Source organism: Thamnophis sirtalis, unplaced genomic scaffold, assembly GCF_051295495.1.
Source record: "Thamnophis sirtalis isolate CommonGarterSnake01/CBP01778 unplaced genomic scaffold, rThaSir2_p1.2 scaffold_11, whole genome shotgun sequence".
Taxonomy (NCBI): domain Eukaryota; kingdom Metazoa; phylum Chordata; class Lepidosauria; order Squamata; family Natricidae; genus Thamnophis; species Thamnophis sirtalis.
The window spans coordinates 2,205,032-2,229,532 of record NW_028261391.1 but is presented as its reverse complement, the minus strand read 5'-3'; the positions used below and the strand labels follow the sequence as shown (position 1 = coordinate 2,229,532).

The 24,501-nt window shown below is 46.6% G+C and overlaps 2 protein-coding genes across 2 annotated transcripts in view; both read right to left on the bottom strand.

The window, feature by feature from the left end:
* LOC148043420 (mannan-binding lectin serine protease 1-like) overlaps positions 1 to 24,501 on the bottom strand; it is a 78,370-nt gene that overhangs the window by 10,695 nt on the left and 43,174 nt on the right. The window contains 3 exon segments of the mRNA XM_087725022.1: positions 1,337 to 1,471; positions 11,058 to 11,132; positions 11,742 to 11,879. Of these exon segments, the coding sequence (XP_087581148.1) occupies positions 1,337 to 1,471; positions 11,058 to 11,132; positions 11,742 to 11,879 (348 nt within the window).
* On the bottom strand, positions 5,942 to 9,686 carry LOC106542899 (mannan-binding lectin serine protease 2). The gene is made up of 2 exons (XM_087725023.1): positions 9,339 to 9,686; positions 5,942 to 7,325 (listed from the first exon to the last, which is right to left on the bottom strand). The coding sequence occupies exons 1-2, from the start codon at positions 9,361 to 9,363 to the stop codon at positions 6,439 to 6,441; spliced, it is 912 nt and encodes a 303-aa protein (XP_087581149.1). The 5' UTR covers positions 9,364 to 9,686; the 3' UTR covers positions 5,942 to 6,438.

The following is a 24,501-nucleotide window of genomic DNA, read 5'->3' as shown; positions in this document are numbered from 1 at the left end:
CAACTTCTGTTCCACTGATTAATTGTCCTCCCTGTCAGGAAAATCCTCCTCAGTTCTAAGTTGTTTTTCTCCTTGATTAGTTTCCACCCATTGCTTCTTGTCCTGCCCTCAGGTGCCTTGGAGAATAGCTTGACTCCCTCTTCTTTGTGGCAGCCCCTGAGATATTGGAAGATGCTATCCTGTCTCCCCTGGTCCTTCTTTTCTTTAAACTAGACATTCCCAGTTCCTGCAACCGTTCTTCATCTGTTTCAGCCTCCAGTCCCCTCATCCTCTTTCTTGCTCTTCTCTGCACTCTTTCCAGAGTCTCCACATCTTTTCTACATCGTGGCGACGAAAACTGGATGCAAATATTCCAAATGTGGCCTTCCCAAGGCATCATATAGTGGTATTAAGACTTCACGGGATCTTGATTCTATGATCCCTCTGTTTACGTCAGAATCCCCCTTCCCCTTCTCGGGATCAGCCACCTCACACCCCCACGCCGTGAAATTTGTGGCTGCAAATCCAGTTTTCTAACCTCTCGGTGCCGTTTCTCCTATCCCGATCGCCGGGACCGGTTGTCCTCGACTTACGACCGCATTTGAGCCCCACATTTCCCTCGTTAAGTGAGCCTTGCCCCATTTCGTGGCCTTCCTTGCCACCCTTGTTAAGCGAATCACTGCGGATGTTCAGCTAGTGACGTGGTCGTTAAGCGAATCTGGCTTCCCCCCCCATTGCCTTGGCTGGTCGGAAGGTCGCAAAAGGGGACCCTGGGACGCTGCAACCGTCGTAAGTATGAATCAGCGGCCAAGCATCTGAATTTTGATCAAGTGACCCCGGGGAGGCTGCAAGCGGTCATAAGCCAAGGTGGCGCAGTGGTTAAATGCAGCACTGCAGGCTGACTGCTAGATCAGAAGTTCAGCGGTTCAAATCCCACCGGCTCAGGGTTGACTCAGCCTTCCATCCTTCCGAGGTGGGTAAAATGAGGACCCAGATTGTTGGGGGCAATATGCTGACTCTCTGTAAACCGCTTAGAGAGGGCTGAAAGCCCTATGAAGCGGTATATAAGTCTACTGTTATTATTATTATTATAAGTGTGAACAACAGTCCTAAGCACTTTTCCCCATGCCATTGTAACTTTGAAAAGTCACTAAACATATGGTTGTAAGTCGAGGAGTACCTCTATTTCAACCCCCCCCCCCTTTTCCTGGTGTTTCCCCTCCCCCTGTTCTGCTGGCGTAATATGACCCAGAAATCTCTAACTTTACAGAATCATAAAAGGACAGAGTTGGAAGGAACCTCAGAGGTCATCTAGTCCAACCCCCTGTTCAAGGAGGAGACCCTTACAGAATCATACCTATGAGTGACCCTCCACAGAAGGGCCGTCCGTTCCTTTGGAGCATGGCGATCCATGGGGAAATTCCTCTCTGGGCATATCGTCCTTGGATGATCCGGTGCGGCGAACTTCTGGAAAATTTGGGTTTCCCACAAACTGGGGAAGAACGGAAAAAGAAAGATTTAGAACAGTGTTTTTTTTTTCTTCCCACTTTCAGATGGGTGGACTTCAACTCCCAGAATTCCCCCAGCCAACATGGCCGCTGGCTGACTAGGGAATTCTGGGAGTTGAAGTTCCCCCCTGCCTTAAAAATGGCCCGAGTTTGGAAAGAATTGTGATCTGGAACCAAAGGAAAATGGCCGAAATGTGGCAAATGCTTTTAATCCAGTCTGAGAACGCCATCCGTCGGCAAGAGGATAGGATGGCAACTCCACAGATGGTCCTTGACTTACGGCCACAATTGGAACCCCGATTTCCCTTGCTTAAGCAAAGTGATTGTTAACTAATTTTCCACCTGATTTTTCTGAACTCCCCCTCCCCACCATGGTTGCTATGTGAATGACTGCAATCGTTAAATGAATCATCCGGTCATTAAGTGAATCCAGCTTCTTCCAGTGGCTTTGCTTGTCAGAAGCTGGCTGAGAAGGTCCCAAATAGCGATCACATAATCCTGGGACAGTTGAACCGTCGTAAATACAGACCTATTGCTAACATTTTAATGACTATAGGAATGCTGCAATGGTCATAAGTGTGAGGACCAGCTGTAAATCCCTATTTCCAGTGCCCTGGACACTTTCAATGGTTGCTAAACGGATTATAAATCAAGTATTATCTGTAGGACAGATGTAACAATCCCCTCAGCTGCTATTGCTAGGGAAAATTTGAATTTACTTCAGGAACGTAAAAGCAATTTCACGATACAGGATTGTTGTGACAACAATTTTATTCATTTTCATATCAAAGTTTGTTAATTACAGAAGGTTAGGAATGCTACAAAGTATAAAACCCATAATAAACGGGGTAATATCTCTTAAATATGTAACAGAGCTCAGAATATACCAAACCTAAACATATTTTGGAATATAATATTTCTTTCAAATATGGCCTGATGTCATTTCTCATGGACAGCTGCTCACAAAGGAGAAAAAGGTGGTACATATAAAATGACGAATGGAGATGAACGGATTTGTGTTTTATTGAGAAATTGAGAAATCTGTCCATCCTGGGTGGGTTACAGATTAGCAGAGTTGGAAGGGACCCTGTAGGTCATCTAGTCCGACCCCTCACCCAAGCAGGAGACCCTACACTGATGGAAGCCCAGTCTCTTCTTGAAAGCTTCCAGGGATGAACCTCCCACAACTCCCGAAGGCAACTTCCGTTCCATTGAATATAGAATAACAGAGTTGGAAGGGACCCTGTAGGTCATCTAGTCTGACCCCCCCACCCAAGCAGGAGACCCTGCACCATTTCTGACCAATGGTAGTCCAAATGGTCTCCAATTTGATAAGGACGCCGTACAGCCACCCAATCCTGCAAGCAGGCCAAGCTACCCCCCACAAAAAAAGGGGGAAATTATCATACGTACCACGGCTGCACAGGTAGTCCTCGAACTTACGACCGCAATTGAGCCCCAAATCCCTGTTGCTAAGTGAAACCAGAGAGGTTAAGTGAATTTTGTCTCATTTTGTAACCTTTCTTACCACAGTTGTTAAGTGACTCACTGTAGATGGTTTATTTTTTATTTTAATTTTTGCTTGTCAGATGGTCGCAAAAGGGGGTTAGGGTTAGGGACACTGCAACCGTCGTAAATATGAGTCAGTTGCCAAACATCTGAATTTTGATCACATCACCACGGTGATGCCGGAAGGGTCGTGACTGTGAAAAAACAACAATAAGCCACTTTTTTCAGTGCCGTTGTAACTCTGAACGGTCATTAAGTGAGCGGTTGTAAATTGAGGACTAGCTCTTTATTGGTCTTTCTTTCTTGTAAAGCAATAGAATCTCCTTTAAATCACGGAGCAAACTCTTTGCCAGAAAAGAGGAATTTCTCCACTGGAAGGATTTATTTCTGCCTGCCCCAATGCTTCTTAAAGGAGCCGAGGTGGCGCAGTGGTTAAATGCAGCACTGCAGGCTACTTCAGCTGACTGCAGTTCAGCAGTTCGGCTGTTCAAATCCCACTAGGCTCAAGGTTGACTCAGCCTTCCATCCTTCCGAGGTGGGTGAAATGAGGACCCAGATTGTTGTTGGGGGCAATATATGCTGACTCTGTAAACCGCTTAGAGAGGGCTGAAAGCCCTATGAAGCGGTATATAAGTCTAACTATTGCTATTTTAAAAAAAAATTGCTATTAAAATTCTTCCTGTTTGTTGGGGATGAAGTAGGGAAGATTGAGAAATGATGGTTAGTTAAAGAAATGGAAATAATTTGTACTCAAAGATTTGGATAAACAAAAGGCCTGAACACCACTTAAATGTTGTACACCACCACAATCAGAACCACACAAATGTTTGGAGTGTCTCACTGAATTTGGGAGTTCCATATTTCTCCCGGGAGATTTCCCTTCATCTGGGAAAATTTACCCAACCATTCAGATTTGGGGAGTTCAATAATTGACAGAGGTTCAAATCTCCTTCTACTTTCAGAAGACCAGATTCCTATCCCAGAAATGGCCACTAGATGGAGGACATGGTCCACCAACGTTGTTTCTCACCCTGCAGAACTTTTAAGAGTGGACTTCGAGGCTCAGGATTCCCCAGCCAGCACGGGGAATTCTGCGAACTGAAGTCCACATATCTTAAAAATCAAGAAACATTGTCTTAGCCCAGGGATCCCCAAACTTGGCAACTTTGGACTTCGGCTCCACAAATTGAGTTGACTTCAACTCAATTGGACTTGAGGACTTCAGCTCCCAGAATTCAACTCCCAGAATTGAGACTTCTGGGACTTCAACTCCTAGGGCTGAGTTGACTTCAACTCAATTGAACTTGAGGACTTCAGCTCCCAGAATTCAACTCCCAGAATTGAGACTTCTGGGACTTCAACTCCCAGAGCTGAGTTGACTTCAACTCAATTGAACTTGAGGACTTCAGCTCCCAGAATTCAACTCCCAGAATTGAGACTTCTGGGACTTCAACTCCCAGAGCTGAGTTGACTTCAACTCAATTGGACTTGAGGACTTCAGCTCCCAGAATTCAACTCCCAGAATTGAGAATTCTGGGACTTCAACTCCCAGAGCTGAGTTGACTTCAACTCAATTGGACTTGAGGACTTCAGCTCCCAGAATTCAACTCCCAGAATGGAGACTTCTGGGACTTCAACTCCCAGAACTGAGTTGACTTCAACTCAATTGAACTTGAGGACTTCAGCTCCCAGAATTCAACTCCCAGAATTGAGACTTCTGGGACTTCAACTCCCAGAGCTGAGTTGACTTCACCTCAATTGGACTTGAGGACTTCAGCTCCCAGAATTCAACTCCCAGAATTGAGACATCTGGGACTTCAACTCCCAGAGCTGAGTTGACTTCAACTCAATTGGACTTGAGGACTTCAGCTCCCAGAATTCAACTCCCAGAATTGAGACTTCTGGGACTTCAACTCCCAGAGCTGAGTTGACTTCAACTCAATTGGACTTGAGGACTTCAGCTCCCAAAATTCAACTCCCAGAATTGACACTTCTGGGACTTCAACTCCCAGAGCTGAGTTGACTTCACCTCAATTGGACTTGAGGACTTCAGCTCCCAGAATTCAACTCCCAGAATTGAGACTTCTGGGACTTCAACTCCCAGAGCTGAGTTGACTTCAACTCAATTGGACTTGAGGACTTCAGCTCCCAGAATTCAACTCCCAGAATTGAGACTTCTGGGACTTCAACTCCCAGAACTGAGTTGACTTCAACTCAATTGGACTTGAGGACTTCAGCTCCCAGAATTCAACTCCCAGAATTGAGACTTCTGGGACTTCAACTCCCAGAGCTGAGTTGACTTCAACTCAATTGGACTTGAGGACTTCAGCTCCCAGAATTGAGACTTCTGGGACTTCAACTCCCAGAACTGAGTTGACTTCAACTCAATTGAACTTGAGGACTTCAGCTCCCAGAATTCAACTCCCAGAATTGAGACTTCTGGGACTTCAACTCCCAGAACTGAGTTGACTTCAACTCAATTGGACTTGAGGACTTCAGCTCCCAGAATTCAACTCCCAGAATTGAGACTTCTGGGACTTCAACTCCCAGAGCTGAGTTGACTTCAACTCAATTGGACTTGAGGACTTCAGCTCCCAGAATTCAACTCCCAGAATTGAGACTTCTGGGACTTCAACTCCCAGAGCTGAGTTGACTTCAACTCAATTGGACTTGAGGACTTCAGCTCCCAGAATTGAGACTTCTGGGACTTCAACTCCCAGAACTGAGTTGACTTCAACTCAATTGGACTTGAGGACTTCAGCTCCCAGAATTCAACTCCCAGAATTGAGACTTCTGGGACTTCAACTCCCAGAGCTGAGTTGACTTCAACTCAATTGGACTTGAGGACTTCAGCTCCCAGAATTCAACTCCCAGAATTGAGACTTCTGGGACTTCAACTCCCAGAGCTGAGTTGACTTCAACTCAATTGGACTTGAGGACTTCAGCTCCCAGAATTGAGACTTCTGGGACTTCAACTCCCAGAACTGAGTTGACTTCAACTCAATTGAACTTGAGGACTTCAGCTCCCAGAATTCAACTTCTGGGAATTGAAGTCCACAAGTCTTAAAGTTGCCAAGTTTGAAGACGTCTGTCTTAGCCCATCTTGAATCACCCGTCTTAAGTTTCCCTTGTCTACAAAATGACAAAATTCAGCGCATCTTTAAGTTGTCCCTTTGCCAACACCCAAAAGCTGGGAAGAAAGTTTTAAACGATGCCATGGGCGCCATTCAATGCGTGCCAACCACACTTTCTGGCGTTCGCCTGGTGGCGATGGGGTAATGTTGCTTCTTCTTCTTACAGTTGGAGTGTCTGAAATTTCATGCAAGGAGGAAAGATCTCCAGATCTTCCTCCCTGTCCAGAATGCCCTCAAAGAACTTGGAATGTCGCTGAGCTCGTTTGACGTCCTTCAAACACAGGTTCAGTCCTTGGGTTGAGCGCAGTTCATCTCTTCTCCAGACTGGAATTCAGGAATGTCCACTCTGTCTTCTCCTGCAGCCAGTCAATGTAGTTGGACACCTTGGTGTATACCCCGTAGACTTGCTTGCTGCCGCATTCTTCTGGTCCACCCCAGGAGACCAATCCTTGGGCCACCCACCGCCGATTGTCCAAGTCTCGGATGACAAACGCACCGCCGCTGTCCCCAAGGCAGGTGTCCTTCCCTCCTTCGTAATAACCGGCGCAGAACATATTCTCCGTCACGCTGTAGTTGCCAGATCTGGACTCATAACTGGTCTTGCACTCCGCGTGGAGGACCACAGGTAGCTTCACGTACTGGAGGACATCCGACAAGGTCTGCATCCCAGAACTGATCACCTCGTCCACCGTGACGTTGGGGTTGGAGATACCCCAACCGGCCACCAAGCCCAGCGTGTTGGCTTGAGGTCCCCCTAATTCGTGTGGATCCTGGGGGAGGCAAACCGGCATGATGTAAGGCCCCATGGCCACCTTCTCCTTCAGCTTGACCAACGCGATGTCGTGGTTGTAATTCTGGATGTCGAAGGATTCATGGAGGATGATCTTCTCCACCGTCCGGTTGACCGCGTCGATTTTGTTCCGGACGTCGTGAAGGCCCAGGTAGACGTTGACGTGCTCTTTGGAGACGGCGATCAGGGTGTTGTCCCGTCGCTGGGAGCGGAGGACGTGGGCGGCGGTCAAGACCCACGACTCGGAGAGGAGGGCCCCGCTCCCGAACCACCGTTCGTTAGGCACCCGCGAAGTGTCCTCCACCACGATCAGAGCTTGCCAGGGGAAAAAACCAGGCTCTGCGTTTCTCCCGCCGATTATCCTCTTGACCAAAGTGGGCAGAGCGCGGCTGGGCTGTCCACACACTACGGGAAGAAACAACACAACGCACAATTAGTTTTTGGCACTTCCGAAACAGAGAAAAGTTGCAAATTGTGGTAGATTATGCCAAATCTGCCCTCGGGCGTCCGATGTCCTACTTACAACGCAGCACAGGTAATCCTCAGCTTACGGCCACAAATTGAGCCCAGATTTTTTGGGGGTCCAAGCCAGGCCGTGGCGCAGTGAGTTCTGTCCCATTTTACACGGCAGTTGTTATGTGGATCAAGCTGTCATTAAGCGAATCTGGGTTCCCCTATTGATTTTGCATTGCCGGGAATTCTGGGAAGGTTACAAAAACCGATCAGGTGACCCCGGGACATTGCAACCGTCACAAGTACATGCCAGTTGCCAAGTGCCTGAATTTTGATCATGTGACCACAGGGAATGCTGAAAAACAGTTTGAAAACCGCGTATGAAAAATGGCCGCAACTCACTTTTTCCAGCGCCGTCGTAACTTCAAACGGTCACTAAGTGAACCGTTGTAAGTTGAGGACTACCTGCATTGGATGGCGATTCTTTGCAAACTGGATTGCATTTAATTTCATTGGCAGAGGCCCCTGGATTGACAATTGTCAGCCGTCAACAAACACCCAATTGGCATGCCCGATTTAAAATTAAGAAAGCTTGAATTTTGATTTTCTTTTGATATGTCACCCTGCTTTTAAACTTTAATTACATGGCAGAAACCATCCCCAAAACGCATTTGAATAGCAAAAGGAAGTAAGTTTAGGATTACAAAAGAAATAAATCAATAAATTTGTGCAAGAAATTATTCGTGAAACGTGCAATTATTTCCCCCAGCATAAAATTCTCTGCAATTCTTTAGTTTCTTCTGATTAACTTTCTGTTAAAATCCATGCCAAGTTTCCCCCCCCCTCCCCGGAGACTGGACAGTCGCTTGTCTGAGAAGGTATGTAGTTAGGGTCTCCTGCTTAAGCAGGGGGCTGGACTAGAAGACCTCCAAGGTCCCTTCCAGCTCTGCTCTGATTCTGATCTTTTATTTCTCCCTGGCACAGGGATGGCCAAAGAAGATGGAAGAGAGATTCGATCACATCATCGCAGAGGCCATCTTGACTTTTTTGCCCTCCCCTGGGGGTAGCTCTGCTTCTACCTTTGACCCGCTCCCTTTATTTATATGACAAATAAATAAACAGGCAGATAAAAGCCACGGCCCTCTATCAATACACGTAATCCTCAACTTAATGAAGGGAGACATTTCTTAAGTGAAGTTTGGCCTTATTTTATGACCTTTTCGCCATAGTTGTTGAACAAATCGCTGCGGTTGTTAAGTTAGAAACACGGTTGTTCAATGTATCCGGCTTCCCCATGGACTTCACTTGTCGGAAGGTCGCAAAAAGGGGATCACATCATCCCGGGACACCGCAACCGTCATAAATACGAGTCAGTGGCAAAGCATCGGAATTTCAATCGTGTGACACTGCAATGGTCGTTAAGTGTGGAAAAACGGCCCTTTTTCAGTGCCGTTGCAACTTTGAAGCGCTGGTAAACAAACCGTTGTTGTTTTAAGTTGTTGTAAAGTCAAGGACTATCTGTAAGATAGCATTCCCGGGATTCTTTCAGGAATCTATTCACCGGCATGGATCTTAAGAGTAAAATCGACTGATTTAGCAATAGCAATAGCAGTTAGACTTATATACCGCTTCATAGGGCTTTCAGCCCTCTCTAAGCGGTTTACAGAGTCAGCATATCGCCCCCAACAACAATCCGGGTCCTCATTTCACCCACCTCGGAAGGATGGAAGGCTGAGTCAACCTTTGAGCCGGTGAGATTTGAACAGCCGAACTGCAGAACTGCAGTCAGCTGAAGTAGCCTGCAGTGCTGCATTTAACCACTGCGCCACCTCGGCTCTATCCTACCCAAAGATTTTCCCCTGCCCTTGTTTGAAAAAGGGCCCAGTGGCATGATCTACCAGCAATGATGGAGACCTTGTACATGGCACGAATCAACATCATTGCTTATTTCTGCATCTCAAATACCTCGGAGGGATGCGGAGGTGCGCATGGCCACGCATGTGGGGAAGCAGCCACATCGTTCTGCCTAGAGAGGCTGAACTGCTCATCCTTTGGAGCTGACCTGGGACGCCAGCAACACAACAGAACAAGCCACGTTGTAGGGTTGACGCTCGCACATCTGGGGAAGCGCACCGAACCTTCGGCAATGTTCCCAAGCATTATGAAGGCTAAAACATATGAAGAACGGTTGCAGGAACTGGGTATGTCTAGTTTAATGAAAAGAAGGACTAGGGGAGACATGATAGCAGCCTTCCAATATCTCAGGGGCTGCCACAAAGAAGAGGGAGTCAAGCTATTCTCCAAGGCACCTGAGGGCAGAACAAGAAGCAATGGGTGGAAACTAATCAAGGAGAGAAGCAACTTAGAACTAAGAGGGAAATTTCCAATTTATCAAGCAATTAACCAGTGGAACAGAAGTTGCCTCTAGAAATTGTGGGTGAAATAATAAAGGGCTGTGATAGCATGGCATGCCTGCCTGAAGTGGCACATGGAGTCATGTTGCCTGGCACACACCGTGTTTCCCATTCGTCTTCTGGGTTTCTGATGCACACGCGACAATCAGCTGCTGTGCGCATGGCAGTTCCGGAAAGTGGAAGAGCTGGTCTCCCATTTTCCGGAGTGAGCATGTGTGCTGGGCAGTTGATCGGTGTGTGTGCATGGGCAGCAGTAACTGGAAGACTTCCTGGCTTGTGCGCATGGGTAACCAGAAGTTCATTTTCCGGCACATGGATGCCCCCCCTGGCCTGCTCCTCTTCCCGGTTGCGACCCAGGCCCGTGCATAAGTGAAGCATGTGTGCCCACGAGAAGTGCTCCCTTTTCAGCACTCAGTGCCGAAAAGATTCGCCCTCACAGCTATAGGGTTTCTTGCTGGAGAAGGGGGTCAGACTAGAAGACCTCCGAGGTCCCTTCCAACTCTGTCATTCGGTAGTTGCTGGATTAGCCCACATGCCAGTTCCCCCCCCCCCCCCCGGCATGCAAACTGGGTTACACCATTCCAGGCTGTGTCGTGAGAGCAGATTGTGAAGAAATAACACAAAGGGCACAACAAAGCGTTCGCTCTCCCACAGCTGTGCAGTTTCTAACGAAAGCGTCAGCCTGGATTAAACCAAAACACACAAAAACTTCCCTTCCCCGCTTCACACCCAGTTTGCAAGCGTGCAGAGAACCTCTCGGTGCGTCTCAAATCGGCCCAAACCGTGTGAATTTTCCAGCCCCTCGAAAGCAAACCCCCAAACCTACAACAGAATGCAGGGTTTTCAAGGCGTCATTTTCCGTTTCTACCACAAGCCACGATCAAAGAACATAACCAGGTCTCTTTGCAACCCCATTTTGCACGTTGTGGGAATGCAGACGCTAAAAAACACGTGGCTTCTTCTTCTGATGATTCCACACTTTCCTTGACACCCCAAGTCTCCCCAGGAAGAAAACCCGGTTAGTAGCCACCTCGCCACGCCCTCAGCTCTGTCCTGTCCTCCCCCCCAAGAAGAAAACTTGGTTAATCGCTGGCTTGTCTTTTTCTAAAAGCTGACGACACCCCTTCAAGGCGTCTATTTTAACCTTGGCGTCCGTTGCTGATGTAGGAAAGAGCTTTGCAGGAGGAGACCACAATTTTGGCTTGAAAGAAAGGAAGCTGGGTGCGGTGTGTGTTTGTGTGTGTGCCGGGGAGGGTGGGAATTGGGGTACCTGGCTGGCAGGAGGGTAGATGGGTCCCCAGCTCGCTGCTTCTCCAAGCACCTTTGGTGTCACAGGTGAAGATTCCTGCCAGAAACAAAAACATAGAAATCTGATTATGGGGCGACATCCGTCGCCTTACAGAATTACAGAGAAAAGGAAGTATTCCCGCAAATCGTGTTATAATTTTAAGCTTCTCCTTCCCTTCCCTTCTCTATCATATCCTAACTATTTTCCCCCCCTCTATATCTCATTCTTGAACATATACTTGTGTATTAATACTTTCTTTTCTATTTCTCCACTCTTTCCCTCCTTTTCCATTTAATAGTGTCTCGTCTGCTGAATTCTATCTCTCTTTCTGGCTTTCTTTTCTAGATTTCTTTCTCTAGCCAATCAGAGAATCTTCCCCAAGTCTTGAAGTACATTTTGTGACCGCTGTCCTTGCATTGACTTCACACAACACCCTCAACCTGGACCTGGATCTAACCCGTTTTGGGGGTTTGGATGACAGCTGGAAGGAGCCAACTTAAAAAGCTCGACTAACGCAACACACAAAAGGCCACAGAGCATCAGTCAGGGTTAAGGCTAGCGGCTAGCCCAAACTTGGGGTGTTGTCTGAATGCATCACCCCACGATAAACAGGGTTGGGGGCATACAAGCAAGGTGTTCCCCAGAGGAGCTCAGGAAGAGGCTCACCTGTGATGTTGGGAACCATTTGGTAGAAGGGCTCTTGGCAGGAATACCGGATCTCAGCCTGGTACGTGGTCAGGTTTTGGGGGGTGGAGAAGGTGACGAAGCCGTGCGAGATTTCTCGGGGGGCTTTGCAGTCTGCAACTGGGCAAGAGAAGAGAGGAAAGGGGGGGGTCACTTCCGAAAACAGATCCCTAATCATTGCGCCCCCCCCCCCCGCCCGAAGAATGAAATACATTGGGGAAATATTAAGAGGCAGAATATTATATTTTTCCCAAAGGAGAAATGGGGAAACATGTTCTTAGAGGCAGAAAGCAACCCCCAAAGTCTTTCTTTTTTCTTTCTTTCTTTTTCTTAAAAACTTAAAACTTAAAAGAGCCGAGGTGGCCCAGTGGTTAGGGTGCAGTTCTGCAGGCCACTTCAGCTGACTGCTATCTGCAGTTCGGCGGTTCAAATCTCACCGGCTCAGGGTTGACTCAGCCTTCCATCCTTCCGAGGTGGGTAAAACGAGGACCCGGATTGTTGTTGGGGGCAATATGCTGACTCTGTAAACCGCTTAGAGAGGGCTGAAAGCCCTATGAAGCGGTATATAAGTCTAACTGCTATTGCTATTGCTATTAAGGTACAAACGGTATAACTATAATATATAGAGTGCTTTTAAATAAGGATATAATTTAGGTAGTGACATACAGATAAGTGGGATTGTGGGACTTTATTCCCATTTTATTTCCCGCCGTGGGGTAGCCAGGATTCGTCACCTTCAAACAACAATGAATCACATTAGGGATGCTAGCAATGACGAATAAGGTATTAATAGGCCGTTTTAGTATTCAGTGCAAATGTGCTCCGTGCCTCTTGCCCGAGGGATGTAAAATAGATTCACCAGTGAATAAATTTTACAGATTAACAGAGCTGGAAAGGGACCTCGTCGGTCATTTAGACCAACCCCCCACTCAAGCAGGAGAGCCTACACCAGGGATGGCAAAACCTTTTCGTACCAAGTGCCTAAATCGGAACACGCATTCATGCTTCTGCATTGTGTGTGTGTATCCCAGAGCACCGGAAATCCGAAGACCAGATAGCTGGCATGCAAATGCCTATTATTTGGCTGTTTTTGCAATAGTCTTTGCGGGCACAAGCTGGTCTTTATGGGCACTGGAGTGCCAGAAAACACCATGAAAACACCCCAAATAACAGTCAAAGACAAGGCCTAGAAATGCCCCGGAAAATACCCTGGGTTTTGGCCATTTTCGGGTGCTCTGGTGCCCGCGAAGACCAGCTGGCCAGCACGCATCTTCGTGCCAGAAACCCAAAGTGCAGCTGGCGACGGTGAGCATGCCCACAGAACAGGTTCCTCACCATCATAGCCCTGTAGGAAGTTTATCACCCAGCCCTCCCCCAGAAAAAAAAATGAAATATCCTAGGAAATATTGAAAAGGCAGAACATTTCTCTGGATGTGAAAAGGAAGAAACATGTTTAAAAATACAGAATAGCTCTCCTGCAGCTTCCTGCCCATCCCCACTTTGTCAATGACCCATTAAGAAGGCCAGGCTAGTCTACTTTACATAACAAAGAGTTCTCCCCTTCAGGTCCAGAGTGATGGGATTAAGGCATGATAATATTGGCCCTTTTTACCCAACTCCCCACATGGCATCTGAGAACTCAACCAAACCAAAACGCAGCCTAGAGAGTTGCCCCTGCATGGCCCTATGGGAGTCTGACAACCAATCAGAATGCAAGCTGCAAGATCAAAGGCCAGAGAGGGCATAAAAACAGGGACTTTCAGCATCTCAGCCCTTCTCTTTCCCCGTTCCCTTCCCTTAATTTCCTCTTCTTTTTTTTTTATTATACAATAAAAATAAAAAACGGGGGGAAAAATAAATGAATGCGTGTTCTCTCTTCCTCTTTCAGTCTCTCCCCTTTCTCTCTCTTTTTTCTTTTTGTATCTATCTATCTATCTATCTATCTATCTATCTATCTATCTATCTATCTATCTATCTATCTATCTATCTATCTCTCTCACTCTTCTCTCTCCCCTTTCTCTCTCTTCTTTCTTTTTGTCTCTTTATTTCACTTTCTTTTTCTCTTTTCCTCTTTCTTTCTCTTTCTATCTATCTGTTTTTGTCTCTCTTTTTCTTTGTCTCTCTCTTTGTCTCTTTGTCTCTTTCTCTCATTTTCTTTCCCTCACTTTTCTCTTTTTTTCTCTTTCTGTCTCTCTTTCTCTCTCTTTTACTGCCTTTTCTCTCTTATTTCTTTCTCTTTGTCTCACTTTCTCTCTTTCTCTTACTTTCTCTCTCTCTTTCTCTCTCTCTTTCCCTCCCATTTCTCTTTTCTCTTTCTTTCTCGATTTCTTTCTTTTTCTCTCACTCATTCTTTCTGTCTCTTCCCTTTCTCTCTCCCTTCTTTTTCTTTTTCTCTCTCATTCTCTTTCTTTTTCTCTCACTTTCTCTTTCTCCCCTTTCTCTCTTCTTTCTCTCTTTTTGTCTTTCTCTTTATCTCACCCTCTTTCTTTTTCTCTCTTTTCCTTTCTTTTCCTTTCTTTCTCTTTCTCTATGTCTTTTTGTCTCTCTTTTTCTGTCTCTTTGTCTCCATCTCTCTTTATCTTACTTTCTCTTTTTCTCTCTTTCCCTCACTTTTCTCTCTCTCTCTCTCTTCCTTTTTCTTTCTCTCACTCTTTCACACACTTTTTCCTCTTTTTTTGCTTTCTCTCTCTTCCTTTCTCTCCCTGTCTCTCTCTCTCTCTCTCTCTCTCTCCTCTTCCACCTTCCTCTCTCTCACACACAAACACACACAACATTTTCAAGAAAACTTGGGTGGCCGTCTGCGTCCTTCTTTAAGGATTTCCTTGAAATCCACGTGATTCCCTGGCCTGCTTTTCCTGGCACTGCCTAATCATTGTTTGTTGCTCTGCGTGGTTCATTTTTAAAAGCAGAACAAGACAGTTTGTGAACAGGGGGAAAAAAAGGAGATAAGGCATGAATTTGCCAGTTCAAAGGTCTCTCTGCTCATTTCCTGCCCTGGAAGATCCACACCGGCTGGGGAAATTAAGTCCTTCTTTGATTTCAATGAAGTTGGTCAACTTTTTATTTTATTTTTAATCCTTATATTTTTAGAGGGTCTTTGAAGCTCTTGAAATGCTTCAACGCCCCTCTAAAAAGGATGTAAGTGACTAGCTTTGTCTACAATCCTTCCCTTCCTCCACCCTCCAGTCAGAACTGAAGAAGCTTCTTGGATGAGAAGCGAAATGCCTTCAAAAGAAAAGAAAAAAACACCCCCAGAAAGTCCAGTTGCCTCTTGAGAAATAGTGAACTCTGGGCCTAGAGGTGGCGCTCTTGCCTCCCAATCTCCAGAGGTTGTGAGTTCAATCCTAGGTAGAGGCAGATGTAGGGTCTCCTGCTTGGGCAGGGGGTTGGACTAGATGACCTGCAAGGTCCCCTTCCAACTCCGTCAATCTGTTAAAAGCACTTTTGACTGATATCCTATCAAAGAACTGTTGAATTCTGATTCCTTGCCCCTGGGTAGGAAGGAGACCAGGAAGTTCCTTAAATTCTCCTGGGTCTCATTTCCTCCAAGGGTTGGCGTTCGTTGGGTGAATCTCTCAGTACAATTTCAGCCCCACAAAGAGAAGTTCCACACCAGTGGTTTTCAATCTTCTACACCAGTAATTCTTCACTCATGCCCCCCCCCCCTTTGAATACCTTTTGTGGCCATGGAGCCCCCAAGACTTAACTCAAAATTTAATTCATATCAGTTCTTCCAGCCTTCGCCAATCTCCCCGTCACGTGGTGTCTGTGGACCACAGCTTGAGAACCACTCTTCTGCACCAATGCTAGGAAATTTCCAGACTTCCAACTGGCAAGAATGACCGAGAAATGAGGTGGGTTCCCATCTGTCAGATGCCTTCAAGAGGAATCCAGATAGACTTCTGAATGTCATGGTGGACTTGGGAGAAATGGTAGAGGTAGAGACTTTCTTCTCTACTCAAGAGGTCCTCACTCTGCCTTGATGTTCCTTATCCTTGATCACCTGAAGACGGGTGGACTTCAACTCCCAAAATTCTAGGACTTGAAGTCCATCCATCTTCAAATGGCCAAGGTTGAGATAGACCGTTCTATCTTGGGTTGAGGCTGATCCCTTGGTTCTGTTGGCATCTTGGTGGTCTTTCTTTGGTTCTCCAGGATTTCCACACAACTCCTCAACTTGTTTGTTGATAGAATAGAATAGAAAATAGAATAGAATAGAAAATAGAATAGAAAATAGAATAGAATAGAAAATAGAATAGAATAGAAAATAGAATAGAATAGAAAATAGAACAGAATAGAAAATAGAATAGAAAATAGAATAGAATAGAAAATAGAACAGAATAGAAAATAGAATAGAATAGAAAATAGAACAGAATAGAAAATAGAATAGAAAATAGAATAGAATAGAAAATAGAACAGAATAGAAAATAGAATAGAATAGAAAATAGAACAGAATAGAAAATAGAATAGAATAGAAAATAGAACAGAATAGAAAATAGAATAGAAAATAGAATAGAATAGAAAATAGAACAGAATAGAAAATAGAATAGAAAATAGAATAGAATAGAAAATAGAATAGAATAGAAAATAGAATAGAATAGAAAATAGAACAGAATAGAAAATAGAATAGAAAATAGAATAGAATAGAAAATAGAATAGAATAGAAAATAGAATAGAAAATAGAATAGAATAGAAAATAGAATAGAATAGAAAATAGAACAGAATAGAAAATAGAATAGAATAGAAAATAGAATAGAATAGAAAATAGAATAGAATAGAAAATAGAATAGAATAGCAGAGTTGGAAGGGACCTTGGAGGCCTTCTAGTCCAACCCCCTGCTTAGGCAGGAAACCCTACACCACTTCAGACAAATTGATATCCAACATCTTCTTAAAAACTTCCAGTGTTGGCGCATTCACAACTTCTGGTGGCAAGTTGTTCCACTGACTAATTGTTCTCACTGTCAGGAAATTCCTCCTTATTTCTAGGTTGAATCTCTCCTTGATTAGTTTCCACCCATTGCTTCTTGTTTTGTCCTCTGCTGCTTTGGAGAATAGTTTGACTCCCTCTTCTTTGGGGCAACCCCTGAGATATTGGAAGGCTGCTATCGTGTCTCCCCTAGTCCTTCTTTTCATTAAACTAGACATCCTCTCAATTCCTGCAACTGTTCTTCATAGGTTTTATTCTCCAGTCCCCTAATCCTCTTTGTTGCTCTTCTCTGCACCCTTTCTAGAGTCTCTACATCTTTTCTACATCGTGGCGACCAAAACTGGATGCAAATATTCCAAGTGTGGCCTTCCCAAGGCGTTATAAAGTAGAAATAGAATAACAGAGTTGGAAGGGACCTTGGAGGTCTTCTAGTCCAACCCCCTGCTTAGGCAGGAAACCCTATACAGTTCCAGACAATGGCTATCCCACATCTTCTTAAAGAGTTCCAGTGTTGGGGCATTCACAACTTCTGGAGGCAATTTCTGTTCCACTGATTAATTATTCTAACTGTCAGGAAATTCCTCCTTAGTGCTAAGTTGCTTCTCTCCTTGATTAGTTTCCACCCATTGCTTCTTGTCCTGCCCTCAGGTGCTTTGGAGAATAGCTTGACTCCCTCTTCTTTGTGGCAACCCCTCAAATAGAATAGAATAGAATAACAGAGTTGGAAGGGACCTTGGAGGTCTTCTAGTCCAACCCCCTGCTTAGGCAGGGAACACTACACCACTACAGACAAATGGCTATCCAACATCTTCTTAAAGACTTCACAACCTCTGGCGGCTGATCAATTGTTCCACTGATTAATTGTTCTAACTGTCAGGAAATTCCTCCTCCGTTCTAAGTTGCTTCTCTCCTTGATTAGTTCCCACCCATTGCTTCTTGTCCTGCCTTCAAGTGTTTTGGAGAATAGTTTGACTCCCTCTTTTTTTGCGTTAGCTCCCCCAAATATTGGAAGACTGCTATCACGCCCCTCCTACTCCTTCTTTTCATTAAACTAGAGACATACTCAATTCCAGCAACCATTCTCAAGAAATTTCTCCTTAGTTCTAAATTGCTTCTCTCCTTGATTAGTTCCCACCCATTGCTTCTTGTCCTACGGATGACAGTGGTCAGCTTGAAACCCAAACTTCCCGTGAGTTTAAGAAGCGGCCATATAACAGCAGCCACCGGAAGCTGTTTACAACGGCGAGTAGCAGGAGGTTCATCCCAGGAGGCCTGGCACTGCTCCTGGATGGAGGGAAGATGTTGCTCTAACCACTGCGCCACCTCGGAAGAGCCGAGGTGGCGCAGTGGTTAGAGTGCAGCACTGCAGGCCACTTCAGCTGACTGTTAGCTGCAGTTCGGCGGTTCAAATCTCACCGGCTCAAAGGTTGACTCAGCCTTCCATCCTTCCGAGGTGGGTGAAATGAGGACCTGGATTGTTGTTGGGGGTGATATGCTGACTCTGTAAACCGCTTAGAGAGGGCTGAAAGCCCTATGAAGCAGTATATAAGTCTAACTGCTATTGCTATTGCTATTGTCCTCCATAATCAAAACACTAGCGGGCGGCACCTCCACGGTTGAGTTGCCTGAATCACACCGTCACAGGAGACAGATGGGTTATTTACTCATTGAGGGGAAGCAAGCTGTGAATTTCGTGCTTCTGATCCAACCAGTTGGCCACCCCGGGTCTTCTTGTAGCCCACCAACCAGATGGCACTTTGGAACCACTTAGTAACAAAGGAGAGTATTTTACACGCTCTTGGTTCCTTCCTGGTGCTCTCTGAGCTTGGTTGTTATCCTGCAGACATTGCGTTGCCCAACTAGGAACATCATCAGGGCTAGAAGAGAGTGGGTGGTAGTGGTCTGTGGAGTGGAGGAGGAAGAGGGGAGGAGAAGGAGCAGAAATATGGGGGCCCTTGGTGCTCTTTGAACTGATTCTTCTCTTTGCAGACCTTTCTTGGCCCAGATAGGTAACATCATCAGGGCTAGAAGGAAGAGGGATTTGTGGAAAGGAGGAGGAGGAGGAAGAGGAAGAAAACATTCGTCTGCAAGAAAAAACAACCAAGCTCAGAGAACATCAAGGACCCCACAATATTTTTCTTCCTCTTCCTCCTCCTCTCTGCAAACCCCTTCCTTCCAGCACTGATGATGCTACCTAGTTGGGGTCATGAGATGTCTGCAAGAAAACCACCAAGCTCAGAGAGCACCAAGGACCCCATAGGCCTTTTCTTCTTCTTCTTCTTCTTCTTCTTCTTCTTCTTCTTCTTCTTCTTCTTCTTCTTCTTCTTCTTCTTCTTCTTCTTCTTCTTCTTCTCCTTTTCCTCCTCCTCCTCCTCCTCCTCCTCCTCCTCCTCTTCCCCCTCCCTCCCAGCACTGATGATGCTACCTAGTTGGGTCATGAGATGTCTGCAAGAAAACCACCAAGCTCAGAGAGCACCAAGGACCCTGCAATCCTTTTCCTCCTCCTCCTCCTCCTCCTCCTCCTCCTCCTCCTCCTCCTCCTCCTCCTCGTCCTTCTCCTCCTCTTCCCCCTCCCTCCCAGCACTGATGATGTTACCTAGTTGGGTCATGAGATGTCTGCAAGAAGACAACCAAGTTTAGAGCCCTAAGGACCCCCCTCCTCTTCCTCTCTTCTAGCCCTGATGATGGCTAATGAAACATCTGCCACCCAACTCAGAGGGTACCAAGGACCCCCAAACCCTCCACTCCCCCAACCCTGACCCCACGCCCCCAACAAGCCAGGATGGGAAAGTCTAACCGGAAGACCTTCCTGTACATCTCCAAGCTGCTTCAAAACTTCTTCTGTATTCTTGGCATTTGCCATAGCGGCAAAAGTGGACCAGCCACCAAGTCTTGGCTGAAGGCCACATCTGGCCCCTCGGCTGTCCCAGTTTCCCACATCTGGCCCCTTGGGGAAAATACACAGGCGGTCCTCCACTTACCGTCATTCATTTAGTGGCCGTTCAAAGTTACAAAGCATGGAGAAGTGACTGGGGACTGTTTTATTGACCGTTGCAGCGTCGCACGATCAGAATTCAGAGAATTCTCGGGAACTGACTCGTACTTACGACGGCGGGCAGCGTCACGTCATCCCCTTTTGCGACCTTCTGACAAGCGGAGTCAGTGAGGGAGGCCGGGATTCGCTTAAAAGCCGTTGTCAACAACTGCACTTTCACTTAACGACTGTCGCACGGGAGGTCATAAAACGAGGCAAAGGTTACTTAACGACCGTCTTGCTTAAGGAGAGACAATGGGGGCTCTTTGTGGCCGTAAATTTCAGACTACGTGTAATTCGTCCCCCCCCACAGTCCAGATCATTGCTGGCATCCCATAATAGTGTATAGGGGGCACCCTAGGAGCCGATTCATGTTCTGACAGAGGCTTCCCGAGAGCCTGAAGCAAATTCCTTGTCCAGACAAAACCTCTTTTATTAATTGACTGTGAATTCTGCTCCTTCACATCCAGCAAAGTCTTTCAAAAGGAGGATTTATAGTCACAGACCTTATCTGGCTTGGAGAGCTGCCAGGCCGAGATCTGCAGAACTTGGCAAGGAGCCTCGGAGAGTCACGAACCAATGAAGCGACTAATTGCCTCCTGCAAACTCCACTCCCCTTTCGCTCCTCTTTTATTCCCTATGGGAGGGGCCATTCACCGTCCCCTTGTGGCCTTACTCCCAAGTCGACTCTTGTTCCTTAGCTGTTCCCTTCCTCTGGCAACTCTACACATGCGCACACTGGGAACAGACTCCAGCTGTTCTTCTGCCCCATTGAAGGCAGCTGATAACTGTCGGACGGCCCTGGCCCCCTCTCTGCCTCCAACACAGAGCCCTCCTCAGAGCCTTCCCCAGACTCCAGGACTGGCCCATCTTCCTCCCCAACCTCCTCACTGTCCGAATCTGCTGCCAGCTCTGGCAGTGGCAAAGTCTTCCAAGGGAGGATTTACGGTCACAGACCTTATCTGGCTTGGAGAGCTTGCCAGGCCGATCTCTGCAGAACTTGGCAAGGAGCCTCGGAGAGTCACGAACCAATGAAGAGAACGAATGGTCTCCTGCAAACCCCAGTCCCCTTTCGCTCCTCTTTTATTCCCTCTGGGAGGGGCCATTCACCGTCCACCTTACTCCCAAGTCGACCCCTGTTCTTTAGCTGTTCCCTTCATCTGGAAACTCTGTGCATGCGCACACTGGGAACAGGCTCCAGCTGTTCTTCTGCCTCACTGATCTCTGACTCCTAAGGCAGCTGATAACTGTCAGACCGGCCCTGGCCCCCTCTCTGCCTCCGACACAGAGCCCTCGTCCTAGCCCTCCCCAGACTCCGGGACTGGCCCATCTTCCTCCCCAACTCCCTCACTGTCCGAATCTGCTGCCAGCTTCAATGGCTGCTGGCGGGCCACAGCATTTCATGCTCTTTCTTGTCTTACCTGCCTTGTCTCCTCTTTTAGCTGCTGGGTCCACACCACAAACTGAACCTGGGTATGATGAACGAACTCCATTTCCCTGGGTTTACGCAAAACGTTATTAACTAATGAAAGAGATTGTTCCCGTAAGACGAAGGATGCACAGGAGGAACTTCCCGTCCGGTCTCCTCCATCCGGCACGCTCACAAATCTGATCAGGGTTAGGATGAGCAGCCACGGACGAACCTAGTACGACGTGTTGTGTGATACATCTGCAGGGGGTTGACCTGGGTCTCTTGAGGTCTGGGTTCAGAGTCTACGCGAGGCAGCTTTCTCAACTGCGTCGACTTGAAGAAGGGTGGACTGAAGGGCCAGAATTCCCCAGCTAGCAAACCCTGGTTTGTTCAACTGGATTGTGTCCTTCTTTCCTTCCCCTCCCCCTTCCTTACCTTCTTCCTTCCTTCCTCCCCATTCTCCTCCTTTCCTTTCTTTCTCTCCCTCCTCCCTTCTCTTGTCTTCTTCCCTTTCTTTCTTCCCTTCCCTTCCTCATCTTCTTTCCTTTCTCCTTTCCTTCCCTTTTCTTTCTCCTCCCCCCTTTCCTTTCCCTTTCCTGTCCTCTCTTTCTTTCTCCTTTCCTCTCTTCCTTTCTCCTTTTCTTTCCTTTCTCCTTCCCCCTTTCCCTTTCATTTCTCCTTTCCCTTTCTTTTCTCCTTTCTATCCTTTCCTTTCTCCTTCCCCTTTCCTGTCCTTTCTTTCTCCTTTCCTCTTCCTTTCTCCTTTTCTTTCCTTTCTCCTTCCCCTTTTCCCTTTCATTTCTCCTTTCCTTTCTTTTCTCCTTCCCCCTTTCCTTCCCTTCCCTTCCTATCCTTTCCTTTCTCCTTCCCCTTTCCTCTCATTTCTCCTTTCCTTTCTTTTCTCCTTCCCTTTCCTTCCCTTTCTCTTTCCCCTCTTCCTTTCTCCTTTCCTCTTCCTTTCCTCTCTTCCTTTCTCCTTCCCCTTTCATTTCTCCTTTCCTTTCTTTTCTCCTTCCTTTTCTTCCCATTCATTTTCCCCTCTTCCTTTCTCCTTTTCTCTCTTCCTTTCTCCTTCCCCTTTCCCTTTCATTTCTCCTTCCCTTTCCCTTCCTATCCTTTCCTTTCTCCTTCCCCTTTCCTTTCCCTTTCCTGTCCTTTCTTTCTCCTTTCCTTTCCTCTCTTCCTTTCTCCTTTTCTTTCCCTTTCCTGTCCTCTCTTTCTCCTTTCCTTTCTCTCTTCCTTTCTCCTTTTCTTTCCTTTATCCTTCCCTTTCCATTTCATTTCTCCTTTCCTTTCTTTTCTCCTTTCTATCCTTTCCTTTCTCCTTCCCCCTTTCCTGTCCTTTCTTTCTCCTTTCCTCTCTTCCTTTCTCCTTTTCTTTCCTTTCTCCTTCCCCTTTTCCCTTTCATTTCTCCTTTCCTTTCTTTTCTCCTTCCCCTTTCCTTCCCTTTCCCTTCCTATCCTTTCCTTTCTCCTTCCCCCTTTCCCTCTCATTTCTCCTTTCCTTTCTTTTCTCCTTCCCCTTTCCTTCCCTTTCTCTTTCCCCTCTTCCTTTCTCCTTTCCTCTTCCTTTCCTCTCTTCCTTTCTCCTTCCCCTTCATTTCTCCTTTCCTTTCTTTTCTCCTTCCTTTTCTTCCCATTCATTTTCCCCTCTTCCTTTCTCCTTTCCTCTCTTCCTTTCTCCTTCCCCCTTTCCCTTTCATTTCTCCTTCCCTTTCCCTTCCTATCCTTTCCTTTCTCCTTCCCCTTTCCTTTCCCTTTCCTGTCCTTTCTTTCTCCTTTCCTGTCCTCTTTCCTTTCTCCTTTCTCCTTTCCTCTCTCCTTTCCTTTCCTCTCTTCCTTTCTCCTTTCCTTTTCCTCTTCCTCTCTCCTTTCCTTTCCTCTTCCTTTCTCCTTTCCTTTTCTCTCTTCCTTTCTCCTTTTCTTTCCTCTCTCCTTCCCCCTTTCCCTTTCATTTCTCCTTTCCTTTCTTTTCTCCTTCCCTTTCCCTTTCCTTCCCTTTCCCTTCCTATCCTTTCCTTTCTCCTTCCCCCTTTCCTTTCCCTTTCCTGTCCTTTCCTTTCACTTTCCTTTCTTCCTTTCTCCTTTCCTCTCTCCTTTCCTTTCCCTTTTCTCTCTTCCTTTCTTTCTTTTCTTTCCTTTCCCTTTCATTTCTATTTTCCTTTCTTTTCTCCTTCCCTTCCCTTCCCTTTTCTTATTTTATTTTATTTTATTTTTCTTTCCTGGGAGTCCACACATCTTCAAGCCGCCCGTGTCAAGAAATACTGGTGTCAAGAAATACTGGCCCAGTTCCTCTATTCTTCATTTCACTCCTGCCTGCAGGCGTAGACATCCATTTCTCCCTCCCTCCCTCCCTCCCCCCCACTCTCTCTTGGGGGGGGAGCCTGATGGAGACCGCGAGCAAGGCTGAGCAAGACCTCTGACGGAGTGAAACCACCTTTCAAGCTACACGCCAAGTAAATTGGAACAGGGGTCCAATGTGTCGTGTTGCATCCTCTCCCCCCCCCCAACTCACCATCTTGGTGATTTGAATGATCCCACAGGAACAGCTGTATCTGGGCATCTGCATATGTGTCTGTGTCTTTTGTGTTGTTACATATTTTTAACTTATTTATTACATTTATATGCTCCCCATCTCAGTATCCAGCGACGTACATATTTGGGGGGGGGGGAGGCAGGGCTTCCATTGGAGGTTGCAACCATCATTTGCACCTTTTTTTAACCCACCCCCCCCGATGCTCCTGACAGGAACGGTAGGATTTGCAGATTTGGAAGCCACGTAAGAATTTTTTCTTTTAAAAAGGAAATCTTTTCCTGTGGATCTGGCCTCTCCCCCCATCCCCACACGTTTCCCACTCTGCAAGGCTGTTGTTTCCCCACGTTCCTAGCGTCTTGGAGTCGCGAAGCGCATGCAGAAACAGGAAAGGACGAGCCCCCCCCCAGCCCCCCGGGACGCCACCCATCCAGCAGGGCCAGAAGAAACCGGAGAAGGAGGATACAGTTCGGGGAAATTAAAAAGTCTCAGCCGTTCCCATCACCAGGGAAAGAAGAGCGTTAGTCCCGTAGTTGCAAAGAAGCCTTTTCATTCCTGGGTTATGAAAGAGGGAGCAAAGGAGGCAGCTGAAGGAAGATAGAAAATTCCGCGATCCCAAGGATGGATGGATGGATTCCTTGCAAGGAAGATGTCCGGAAGGCCGTGATTTTTCTCTCTTAGGAATTCTGATTTTATGAGCTTGGCTGGTGGGGAAGGAAGGGTTTAAAAGGCCGCAGCTGGAAGAGCCCCAGGGGCTGTTGAGGAACACCGTGAGAGGTTGGAGAGGGGGGGTCATATCATTCCCAGAGGGAAATGGAATATTTTCCCTCCCCA